The 12,782-nt window shown below is 43.4% G+C and overlaps 1 protein-coding gene across 2 annotated transcripts; it reads right to left on the bottom strand.

Moving 5' to 3' along the window:
* Window positions 1-2,058: 2,058 nt before the first annotated feature.
* C16H15orf48 (chromosome 16 C15orf48 homolog) lies at window positions 2,059-4,947 on the bottom strand. Of its 2 annotated transcripts, XM_004056123.3 has the most exons (5): window positions 4,756-4,947; window positions 4,579-4,641; window positions 4,325-4,410; window positions 3,273-3,333; window positions 2,059-2,451 (listed from the first exon to the last, which is right to left on the bottom strand). In XM_004056123.3, exons 2-5 carry the CDS (start codon window positions 4,612-4,614, stop codon window positions 2,383-2,385), a joined length of 252 nt encoding a protein of 83 aa, XP_004056171.1. In that variant the 5' UTR covers window positions 4,615-4,641; window positions 4,756-4,947; the 3' UTR covers window positions 2,059-2,382. The 2 variants fall into 2 exon arrangements, with proteins under 2 accessions (XP_004056171.1, XP_018866384.1); XM_019010839.2 differs by having other exon boundaries at window positions 4,579-4,840.
* Window positions 4,948-12,782: the final 7,835 nt, after the last annotated feature.

Genomic DNA, 12,782 nt, shown 5'->3' with positions numbered 1-12,782 from the left:
TGCTCTTAAATTTCCCCCACCTTTCTATGTAACAGCTGGCCATAAAGAAATTAAGACACTCATTCCAGAGGGATCCCACCCCCACACCCAGCAGAAGGAAATGCTGCAGACAGGCCTTGGTGAGCTTCCCCATGCAGTCTATTCTGATAGCATTAGGACCATTTCCTTTTTGTCCATATTTCTACATGTCCAATCATATTTCTACATCGACTTTTCATTGAACATAAGCATAAAAATGAACAGTTTTCCCTATATCTTTGGGTCTTCATTCTGAAGGCTACCATGTCAAGTAAACTATAAGTTTGTTATGCTTTTTCTAGTTAACCTGTCTTTTGTTATAGGGGTGTTAGCCATGATCCAATGGGGAGGGAAGGGATCACTCCTTTCCTCAAGTGATCAGGCAGTTGGATCACTTGAGGTCAGGAGTTCAAGACCAGCCTGGCCAACATGGCAAAAACCCTGCCTCTACTAAAAATACAAAAATTATCCAGGTGTGGTGGTGGTGCATGCCTGTAATCCCAGCTACTCAGGAGGCTGAGGCACGAGAATTGCTTGAGCCCAGGAGGCAAAGGTTATGAGATGGTGCCACTGCACTCCAGCCTGTCTAGTCTGGGTGACACAGCAAGACCCTGTCTCAAAAAAAAAAAAAAAAAAAAAAAGTTAACGAACTTAGGTACCTACTTAGGAGAACCGAAAATATATGGCCACACAAAAATTTGTACATGGCTGTTCATAGCAGCATTATTCATAATAGCCAAAAAGTAGAAACAACCCAACTGTTCATCAACTTACCAATGAACAAAAATGGCATATCCTTACACTTGAAGAGTACTGTCAGAAAAAGTAATGAAATACTGATAATATAAACATGGTACAACATAGATGACTCTTAAAAACACTATACCAAGTTAAAGGAACCAAACCCAAAGGTCACATATTGCCTGATTCCATTTACATGAGATGTCCAGAATGGGCAAATCCATAGAGACAGTTTATTAGTATTTCCCTGGGGCTGGGAGCAGAGGAGTTGGGACTAGGGAAATGACTGCTAATGGTACAGAGTTCTTTCTGGGGTGAGGAAAATGTTCTGAAAGTAGATGGAGATGGTTGCACAACTTTGTGAATATGCTAAAAACCACTGAATTGTGCAATTTAAATGGGTGAATACTATGACATGTGAATTATATCTCCATTTTTTAAAAAAAGTTAATGAAAAGCAACTTTCTTCTTATCTCATTTTTAGGGACAGGCAGGGGAGCCCAGCGGCATGTTGGATATGAATGTATCTTCAGCCTTCAAGTTACCATTGGCCAGAGGGAAGAGTGGCCCCAAACTCTGAAGAGCGCTGGCAAGGCTCCCCATCTTCCCCTCCCTAGCCCCCACAGGAACATCACAGTATGGCTCGGCATTTTTTTTTTTTTTTTTTTTGAGACAGAGTCTCACTCTGTCACCCAGGCTGGAGTGCAGTGGTGTGATCTCAGCTCACTGCAAGCTCTGCCTCCTGGGTTCACGTCATTCTCCTGCCTCAGCCTCCCGAGTAACTGGGACTACAGGCGCCCGCCACCACGCCCAGCTAATTTTTTGTATTTTTAGTAGAGACGGGGTTTCACTGTGTTAGCCAGGATGGTCTCGATCTCCTGACCTTGTGATCCGCCCGCCTCAGCCTCCCAAAGTGCTGGGATGACAGGCATGAGCCACACGCCCGGCCTGGCTTGGCATCTTTAGGGCAGATCTCAGTATGCCTTGCATTCCAATTCACCTCCAGAATCCTATACTTCCTCCAAGGTCAGTCCTCATGCGAGTCTCCAACCTCATCCCCACTTCATTTTCCTCATTGTACTTACCATCTTTTATTCATATCCCACCAAATTTTGGCTTTGTTAGCTATACTGCAAATAGTAGATGCTCAATAAACTACTAGTGAATGAATAAACTTGGGGAAAAAAAGCTTACACAGAAATCTGTATTGGATGTTATTTAAAAGATGAAATTTCATGGTTCAAATGTATTTTTCTCCCATAAAAATATTTTCTCTTCCATTTAAATATATACCTAATCTTTGAGAAATCTTGCACAAATGGCATTTTATTAAAGAAAATCTAATTTACAAAGCTTTGTAAATTTTAAGAAAAACATTCATAGATCATAAACAAAAATTTCAATATGCAATATTCAAATTTACAAGAAAATAAGCACAAACTTTTAGACAGTGCAGTTATTGCTGCACTCCTTTAATTCCTTATCCAGAGCCCAAAAAATGTAGACAAACCCTAAAAATGTAGCAGAAGCATTTCCGCACACTGGTGTCCAGAATCTAGTTTGTGCAGAAATGTTTCCACTAGATTTATAGAGTACTCTTCAGAAGAAAGAGGCGAGGGCTCGTCATTTGGTCGCCCTTTGGACATTTTGCAACTCTTCAATGGGTTTCCATTGTTGGTTGATTGTTATAAGCTGAAGGGAAAAAAGGAAAAAAAAAAAAAAAACCTTTTGTTAAAAATTTGACTTTCATTTGCATGTCCCTCTTTCGGATTTGTCCACACTCCCCTTTAGAAAAAGCATCACCATTGTGTTTGTACCTACCTCTTTCCATATCTAAAACATGCACAAAATAGTAATGTGAGCTGGTTTCTATCAGTCCATCTTTTTACAAAGCCCTTGGGCTCCTAAGTGTTATGAGATCAGAGGGAAAGATAAACACATGTGCCCTACTTTCACTTAGCAGTATCCAGATTTTTTTTTTTTAAGACAGTCTTGCTGTGTTGCCCAGGCTGGAGTGCAGTGGCACAATTGCAACTCACTGCAGCCTCCGCCTCCCGCGTTCAAGCAATTTTCGTGCTTCAGCCTCTCCAGTAGCTGGGTTTACAGGTGCATTCCACTACACCCAGCTAATTTTTGTATTTTTAGTAAAGATGGAATTTCACCATGTTGGCCAAGCTGGTCTCGAACTCCTGACTTCAAGTGATCCACCCGCCTCGGCCTCCCAAAGTGTTGGCATTACAGGTGTGAGACACTGTGCCTGGCCGGTATCCAGATTTTTAAGTTTGCCAGGTATTATGTGAGCCATAGTTCCAAAAGTGTATATGCTTCTCATGAGTGGATGGACAACGCTCCTGGCATAGAGTAGGCTCTTAAAATTTCCTCATTTTAATTACTCGATGAAGGCACAATTGATCTAAGTTACACAATAAGGGTAAGGTACTAAATCTATTTTGCTCACAAAGGTGCTAAGGTTTGGGCAAAATATAAATCATTTGTTTTTAATTTAACAATACCTTTTGAGGTACAGTAGGGTCCACAGTTTCCCAAGGTTCTGGATTTCTTTTTCGATCAAGGCTAAAATTAAAGAAAGCCAATTAAACATTAAAATATGTGAATTTAAACCAACACTGATACTGGGTTTATAAACATGCTAGGGACAAAACCAGTCTCATACTAAGGCATTTGTCTGCTAATGATCAGGAACCATCAGTAGTAACTAAAATTGATGGAAAATTCTCTAAGGGAGTTTCATGGTGTGGCTCAAACATTAAACATCAGTTCCTCTAAAGGGTAGGAGGTCTGTATTCTCTTGATTGGGCTGCATTGGGGAAGGATCCCACAAACCAAATAACCATGGGAGCAAAACTGCCAAGCCAAGGACATGCAATAATGTTCTTATCTCAGTCTGTGGGAGGGGCAGGTTGAACTCTGCAGGTGGTGAACTCCAGGGCTCTGGGCCCCTCTGCCAGCGGTTAGAGGACTGCCCTCTCCAGCCCTGCACCAGCCTCCAACAGTTTCAAGTTTATCTTTTCCTCATATTCCAGGATACATGTTTTTGTTTTTTACTTTCTTCTACCCAAAGTTGAGATTAGGTTCATCGTAGACAACTGAATCTATCAATTCTACCACATTAGTAAAAATCTAATAAGCTAAAATTTAAAATTTTAATTAAAATGATTGTTTCATGATATATATCTCCCAAAACCACTGAAGAACTTTAAATTTCAAAACTCAAAAAAAAAAAAAAACAAGCTTTACTTCACTGCCAGAGAGTGGAGAAGGGCCAATGGGTAAAATAATAAACACAAGAAACAAACTAATTTGATTAATATCATGGGTTTTTTTTAATTTTTTGTCTTTTTTTTTTCTAATTTTCATTTTCTGACCCATTGGTAGACAATATCATAAGAGTTTTCTGATAAAAGATGCTTTTTAACCCTGACTCCCAGTTCACAATTTGGCATTCTTATCCATGGGAAAAAAAAATAGGAAACTTATACATTTCATAAACTAAAAGTCATCCAAACACTGCCAAAAACGTTTTTATAAATTGAGACCTACTTACATCACATCGGTTTTCCAAAGAGAATACACAGCGAAAGATGAGGCTCCACCCGCCGCCACAGTCATGAACACCACCAAGGGAATGAGCTAACAAATAACAGGTGGAGGGGACACATTCGGACACTTCAATATGAAACATTTGAAACACAGCAAAACGGCTATATTTATTTTATACTTTTTTCAAAATCTGTGCCATCTTTTCATCTTTAAAAATGAAAACTTTAGTCAAGATTTTCAATTGTTTTTAAAACTTACTTCCTTCCTTTTCATCAGGAGTTGGAAAAAGCTCATGATGACTTCAGCGAAGAATTGCCAAATCTAGAAATTAAAAATCCAAAGTATTGATCGCCTGGTGGGCGCCAAACCGTCCACCGCGCGCCGCAGGCCAACTGCGGGCCGGCGCGTCCGCGTCTCTGCAGATGGGAGACTCACCTGGACGCGGGGCGGTGCGCACGGACGATGGTAACGCCCAGAACCGAACGGGCCGGCGGCCTCCCCACCTTATATATAGCGACCACAACCGCCCCGGGTGGGCCGGGCCAGCGCGCTCTGGTCACGCGCGTGGGGCGGGGAGCGCGAGGGACCTGACTCGCTTTCCCCGTTGGGCACGCGGCTCCCGGGCGCCCCCTGCAGGACATCGTGCGGCTGACGTGAAGCGCCCGAACGCGGGCGCTGGCGCCCCCTGCCGCTCGCCGCGGTCTTCCTTACCTGCCGACCCCGGTCGCTCTTGGCCCCCCTAGGTGCTTGTGAGGAGTTTGGAGGTTTGGGGAGTAGGAGGTGGAACCCCCTAAGAGGGGAGCGCTGACAGCCGAGGCCTGAGGGAAAGCCAACCCTTCTAAAAGGGTATCCGGGCCTGGCGCGGTGGCTCAGGACTGTAATCCCAACACTTTGGGAGGCTGAGGCAGGAGGATCACTCGAGTCCAGCCTGGCCAACGTGACGAAACCACGTCTCTACTAAAAAAAATTAGCGGGCGTGGTGCTGCATGCCTGCAGTCCCAGCTACTGAGGAGGGCGAGGCAGGAGAATCGCTTGAGTCCAGGCCTTTGAGGTCGCAGTGAGCCAAGATTACACCACTGTATTCCAGCCTGGGCAACAGAGCGAGACCCTGTATTAAATAAAATAGAAAACAAAATATTTAAATAAGCAAATAAGCAAACAATAAAAGGGGGTCCGGAAAAATGAGCTGCAGACCGGAGGGTCCCAGGAGAGGCTCCCAGGTGCAGGCGGGTAAATTAGAATTAATCCAATCACATTAAAAGCTCCAAAATGTGGTCTGTGCACCTATGGAGATCATTAAAATTAAATTGTAAAGTTTATTTCAGAATAACTCCCAGGGCGTCCTGACTTTTTCTGCTAAAAAAAAAAACCCAAAAAACCAAAAAAACAAAAACAAACAAATAAACACAATAAAACAAAAACCTGAGGTCGAGGGAGAACAAACAAAAGAATCAGCTGGGGACGCTGTCAGGAGAAGGTCTTTCTGCAAACGACCCTGCCGGCTGGTTTAGTCTTTGGGTTCCCTCCTAACTCTCCTCTAAACCAGCAACCTCACTTTGCAGTTTGCAGGCGGCTGCAATGGTAACAATTTCACAGAGCCAGGGGCTGTGTGTGTGCCAGACACTGAGCCAGATTCCCCTCGGCAAGGTGGGTGCAAAATCTTATTAAGACTCAGAGAGGCTCTGGTCACGTCACTGGTAAGTGGCGGCGATGCCATCAGAACGCAGGTCTGTCTGGTGCCCAACACCATGGTTCTGTCTGCACCCCTCTGTTAAATACTGCAATAAGTAAAGGACCAGTTATTTTAAAACAAACAGTTTGAAGTTCAAGCTGTAAGTTAAAGTTAAAAGGCAACATCTTAACGTTCCCTGAAATTGGCTAGACCCTGCTCTGTTGCAACCCCATTTTCGTTCTAAACCTGGGTTTTGCAGTCAAATGGACCTGAGTTCAGAGCCTGCCCCTGCTATACTTATTATTAATAGCTGACTTTAAGTAAACTACTTAACCTTCATGAGTTTCAGTTTATATATCTGCAAAATGGGGGCAAACCTAGCAGGGGAGAGAGTTGGAAAAAATGTTAGAATATATGTAAAGCATTCTGTCCTGCTTGTAGTAGGCACTCAACAAATAGTTACTATATGCAAAGATTTGGTTTTTTGTTTGTTTTGTTTTTTGAGCCAGAGTCTCGCTCTGTCACCCTGGCTGGAGTGCAGTGGTGTGATCTCGGCTCATTGCAACCTCTGCTTCATGGGCTAAAGCGACTCTCATGCCTCAGTCTCCTGGGCATCTGGGAATACAGGCATGTGCCACCACGCCCCGCTAATTTTTGTATTTTTAGTAGAGACAGGTTTTGCAACGTTGGCCAGGCTAGTTTTGGACTCCTGACCTCAGGTGATCCGCCCCCCTCAGCCTCCTAAAGTGCTGGGATTATGGGTGTGAACCACCACGCCCAGCCTCAAAGATTTGTTTTATGTAAGGCTGATCATAAATGTAGTTTCCCACTCCCTTACTCTGGCAAGCGTTCTTACTGTTTAACCCTAGAACTGTAACTAGAGACATTTGCTAATTGGATGGATCTACGTTATATACTTCAAAGAAAATTCAACATTAATTCTCCTTGGTTTGTATTACCTAGAATCAGAGAAGCCTTTTAATGAAAGACTTCTAAGGCTACTTCTGTCAGAAGATTCTACAAAAAAACCTCATGTTATTAAGAAACAGAAGTTTTTCTAGGATGGAAGGAAGGGAGGGAGAGAGAAAGAGAAACAGGACGAAGAGAGAGAGAGAAGAGAGAAATTTTACATTAGTGTTTCATGAGCCCAAAATTGAAATTAAAATGTGTAGCCATTGCCTATTAATGACCTTAAACACAGAGCCGTGCTTTGCCAGTATCATTTCTTTTCAAAATGTAATGCAGTTTTTTAGTAGTCTAGGCATTATTCTGAGGATGGGGGCATAGCAGAATTAAAAAGAGTAATAAGACACAAATCACTTACTTCAAGGTGCTTGCAATTTAATAACTCTAAATAACTCTAATGCAAGGCATGATCTGTTGCCAAGACAGGTGATTAATTCTAACTAAGGGGGTCTGAGAAAACTTACCAAAGGTGGGGTATTTATTTGAATATACAAAAAGACAAATCAACTGTAAAAAGACATTTTGGGGGCAAGTGGGAAACTTAAATAGGATCCAGACATTAGATGATATTAAAGGGATATTGTTAAGTTTCTTAGGTGTGATAATAGTATTGCAGTTTATATATATATATATAACTGCAATACATATATAACTGCAATAACTGCAATATATATATACCTCGGCTGACTGCAACCTCTGCCTCCCAGGTTCAAACGATTCTCCTGCCTCAGCTTCCCGAGTAGCTGAGACCATGGGCGCCCACCACCACGCCCAGCTAATTTTTGTATTTTTAGTAGAGAGGGGGTTTCACCGTGTTGGCCAGGATGGTCTCGATCTCTTGACCTCGTGATCAGCCCGCCTTGGCCTCCCAAACTGCTAGGATTACAGGTGTGAGCCACCGTGCCTGGCCGGCGATTATATTTTTTAAATGGCCTCTCCCTTTTTCAGAGCTTGTATGTGGAAATATTTAAGGGATAAATATTATGATGTCTGGGATTTACTTTAAAATATTTCAACTAGGCCAGGTGCGGTGGCTCACGCCTGTAATCCCAGAACTTTGGGAGGCCGAAGTGGGTGGATCACGTAAGGTCAGGAGTTCGAGACCAGCCTGGCCAACATCTCTACTAAAAATACAGAAAATTAGCCGGGTGTGGTGGTGGGCGCCTGTAATTGCGTAAGCCCAGCTACTCCGGAGGCTGAGGAAGGAGAACCACTTAAACCTGGGAGGTGGAGGTTGCAGTGAGCCGAGATAGCACCATCGCACTCCAGCGTGGGCAACAAGAGCAAAACTCCATCTCAAAAAAAAAACAGAAACAAAAACACTTCAACTAAAAAACAAATTAGGAATATTTTACAAAATAATAATTATTTAACGTAGGTGATAGGTATGTGTGGGTTTATTGTACTCTTCTTTTTATGTATGTTTGGAAATGTTTAAAATAAACATTTTTAAAATTCACAAATTATAGGTAGTTAGTTACAGATATAATTTGCCCATATAACCTTTAAGATCTTATTCCTATTTGCAGCAATAAAAATTAAACCCAGAAAGCCACACTTTTCTTCCTTTTCATAATGCCTGGGTATATCAAGCTTTTGAGATATCAAAGTCAATATGTAGTTTGGTCTTTCCCTGATTCAAGAATTATAACACTGTGCTTTGGGTGACTCATTTATATTTTACAATTAATAATATTAAGGCAAATGCAGCAATTTTGAATTATTTACTCAATAAATTCTGTTGGCCAGATGCCGTGGCTCAGGCCTGCAATTCCAGCACTTTCGGAGGCAGAGGTGGGAGGATCACTCAAGGCCAGGAATTTGAGACCAGCCTAGATAACATAGCCAGACTCTACAAATTTTATTTTTTTTTTTGAGACAGAGTTTCACTCTTGTTGCCCAGGCTGGAGTGCAATGGTGCAATCTCAGCCCACTGCAACCTCCGCCTCCCAGGTTCAAGCAATTCTCCTGCCTCAGCCTCCTGAGTAGCTGGGATCACAGGCCCATCACGCCCAACTAATTTTTTGTATTTTTAGTACAGAAAGGGTTTTACCATGTTGGCCAGGCTGGTTTCGAACTCCTGACCTCAGGTGATCCACCTACCGTGGCCTCCCAAAGCACTGGGATTACAGGCATGAGCCACTGCACCCAGTCTACAAAAAATTTTAATAATTAGCTGGGTATGGTGATGTGGGCCTGTAGTCCTAGCTACGTGGGAGGCTGAGGCGAGAGGATTGCTTGAGCACAGGAGCTTGAGGTTACAGTGAGTTATGATTGTGCCACTGCACTCCAGCCTGGGCAACAGAGCAAAACCCTGTTTCTTTCTTTTTTTTTTTTTTTTTTTTTTGAGATGGAGTCTTGCTCTGTTGTCCAGGCTGGAGTGCAGTGGGGTGATCTCAGCTCACGGCAACCTCCACCTCCCGGGTTCAAGCCATTCTCCTGCCTCAGCCTCTCAAGTAGCTGGGACTAACAGGCATGTGTCACCACACCCGGCTAATTTTTTTTTGTATTTTTAGTAAAGACGGGGTTTCACCATGTTGGCCAGGCTGGTCTCAAACTCCTGACCTCAAGTGATCCACCCGCCTCGGCCTCCCAAAGTGCTGGGATTATAGACGTGAGCCACTGCGCCTGGCCCAAAACCCTGTTTCTTAAAAAAAAACAATAAAAAACTGTCACCAAAACAAGTACAGTTGACCCTTGAACAACTTGGGGATTAGGGGAACTTACACACCCCTGCTCTCCACATAGTCAGAAATCTGCATATAACTTTTGACTCCCCCAATATTTAACTACTAATAATCCAGTGTTGACCAGAAGCCTTACTGATAATCTAAACAGTTGACTAACACATATTTTACTTTTTATATAGGTAAGATTCTTACAATAAAGCAAGCAAGAGAAAATAAAAATGTTATGAAGAAAATCATAAAAAGAAAATATCACTTTTTTTTTTGAGATGGAGTCTTGCTCTGTCGCCTGGGCTGGAGTGCAGTGGGATGATGTCAGCTCACTACAACCTCCGCCTCCTAAGTTCAAGTGATTCTCCTGCCTCAGCTTCCCAAGTAGCTGGCATTACAGGCATGAGCCACCGGGCCTGGCTGAGAAAATATATTTCTATTCATTAAGCAGAAGTGAGTCATCAGAAAGGTCTCCATCTCTTCAAATTGAGTAGGCTGAGAAGGAGGAAGAAGAGGAGGGGTTGGTTCACTGCTTCAGTGTGGCAGAGGTGGAAGAAAATTCACATATAAGTGGACCCAAGCAAATCCCAGCACTTTGGGAGGCCAAGAGGCTGATCACCTGAGGTCAGGAGTTCGAGACCGGCCTGGCCAACATGGTGAAACCCCGTCTCTACTAAAAATACAAAAATTAGCCAGGTGTGGTGGCAGGTGCCTGTAATCCCAGCTACTCAGGAGGCTGAGGCAGGAGAATCATTTGAACCCGGGAGGCAGAGGTTGCAGTGAGTCGAGATCGTGCCACTGCACTCTAGCCTGGGCGACAGAGTGAGACTCCATCTAAAAAATAATTAATTATAAGTGGACCCAAGGAGTTTAAACTTGTGTTGTTCAAGGGTCAACTGTATGTGACTTAAGAACCTTCAGATTTTCTGCCCTTTTGCCTGAGGTTGTGAAGGCAAGACCCCAGAAAAGAAGTTTGTCATTCAGTTCTTTAGCAATAAGAACACTTCCCACTCCAAAATGTAATGGAATTCATAGCCTCACCACCAGCAACCAGAGGATAGACATGAAATTAGGGTCCTCCCTGCCCCCAAGCCCTGTGTACTGGCCAGGGTGCCCAGAAGGCACCGCCAGGCCAGTACTGCCTGGGTGACCAGGATGAGAAACAGGCACAGCTCCCAGCCCTTCAGACCCTGGCAGCCCCCAAAGCAGCCCACTCAGGCCACTCACCAGCATCACCCTCTGTGGCTGCCCCAGAGCCCATAATCCCTTGGGGGGTCTTCCCCACCCACCTCCAGTTACCAGCAACTTGTAGAGCCTTTCTCTAGCTACTGCCACTCAGGCTTGCAGGGGCATGGAGACATGGCTGCTTGGTTCATACCCCAGGAATTTAGATTTTTTTTTTTTTTTTTTTAGGATGGAGTCTCGATCTGTCACCCAGGCTGGAGTACAGTGGTGCGATCTTGGCTTACTGAAACGTCTGCCTCCCGGGTTCAAGCAATCCTCTTGCCTCAGCCTCCCGAGTTGCCAGGATTACAGTCGTGAGCCATTATGCCCAGCTATCTTTTTTTTTTAGTAGAGACGGGGTTTCACCGTGCTGGCCAGGGTGGTCTCAAACTCCTGACCAGCCTGAGTCAGGTGAGGTGATCCACCCGCCTTGGCCTCCCAAAGTGCTGGGATTACAGGCGTGAGCCACCATGCCTGGCCAGGAATTTAATCAGTCCAGCTCAGGCTTTTCTGAGAAAAATAGAAATTTCATTATTAAATATTTTTTGTTGACATTCTTTCTCCCTGTTCCTGATGATGGATGTGTTAATCCTGACACCTCATCCTTCAGTGGCTGCCTTATGACCAGGCTTATAGCACTGGATTTGCTGAATTTTGGAGGTTCCAGGGATGTTCTATGTTGTTTAAGGTTAGTCAGCCTTAAGCAATAATGTGGCCCAGAAAGCAGTTTGAGTTCAGTTTATAGGGAAGACTGTTTACACTCCCCAGTATACCAGAAAGAAGGTGTTCAGAAGCTGGTGTTTTAATTTTCTCGCAGATCAAGAATACAGCTTTTGGAAGTTGCCCAGAGCCATTCTAAAATCAGATTCGAACAGGATCAAAGAAATTCTTGATCTCATTTTGTCATCTGTTGAGCATTTCAGTGAGAGGAGACACATAGTCTTTATGCTCAGGAAGCTTCCAATGTTCTGTTGAGAAGTTACAGTCATCCCTCTATATCTGCAGGGAATCGGTTCCAGGACCCCTCAGACGCCAAAATCCACGAATACTCAAGAACCTGATATAAAATGGTATAGTATATGCGGGTTGCCTACACACGTCCTCCTGGTTATACTTTAAAAAAATCTCTAAATTACTCATAATACATAATATAATATAAATGCTATGCAAGTAATTGTTACACTATTGTATTTTGTGATTTTTTAAAATTTGTATTTATTTATTTGAAACAGTCTTGCTTGGTCGCCCAGGCTAGAGTGCAGTGGTGTGATTTTGGCTCACTGCAACCTCTGCCTCCTGGGTTCAAGCAATTCTGGGGCCCACCTGAGTCCCAGAGTAGCTGGGATTACAGACCCACACCACCATGCCCCAGCTAATTTTTTGTATTTTTAGTAGAGATGGGTTTTTACCATGGTGACCAGGTTGGTCTTGAACTCCTGACCTCAGGTGATCTGCCCGCCTCGGCTTTCCAAAGTGCTGGGATTATAGGTGTGAGACATCACGCCTGGCCTATTTTTTATTGTTGTATTGTTTTTGTTTGTTTTTTCAAGTATTTTCAACCCACACGATTGGCTGAATCTGCCCATGTGGAACCCACAGATGAGGAGGACTGACTTTAATTACAATTTAAAAAGACATCTTCAAATCAGCTCAGCCTTGAACAAGCATGGTTGCTAAATTACCAGCCTAGTAGAAACTTTCTGGAAAAGACCAGGGGCCCACAGCTAGATGTCTGAGTTAAGGGGTTCAGGCCAGGGTTTGTCAGGCGCAGGATGGCTGCCTTGTTCAATAAGATTAATAACCAACAAAGAAAATGTATAGTAAGAATTCCAGTAAGTTTTCTAGGTATTTTCATATTACTCAAAAGCAAAGGTCAGTGTGTTATTTTAATTGAATATTTTATACCTACAAATCAGGTTTTT

The sequence above is a fragment of the Gorilla gorilla genome, chromosome 16 (genome assembly GCF_029281585.2).
Source record: "Gorilla gorilla gorilla isolate KB3781 chromosome 16, NHGRI_mGorGor1-v2.1_pri, whole genome shotgun sequence".
Classification (NCBI taxonomy): Eukaryota; Metazoa; Chordata; class Mammalia; order Primates; family Hominidae; genus Gorilla; species Gorilla gorilla.
This window is presented reverse-complemented; position numbering and strand designations above follow the sequence as displayed.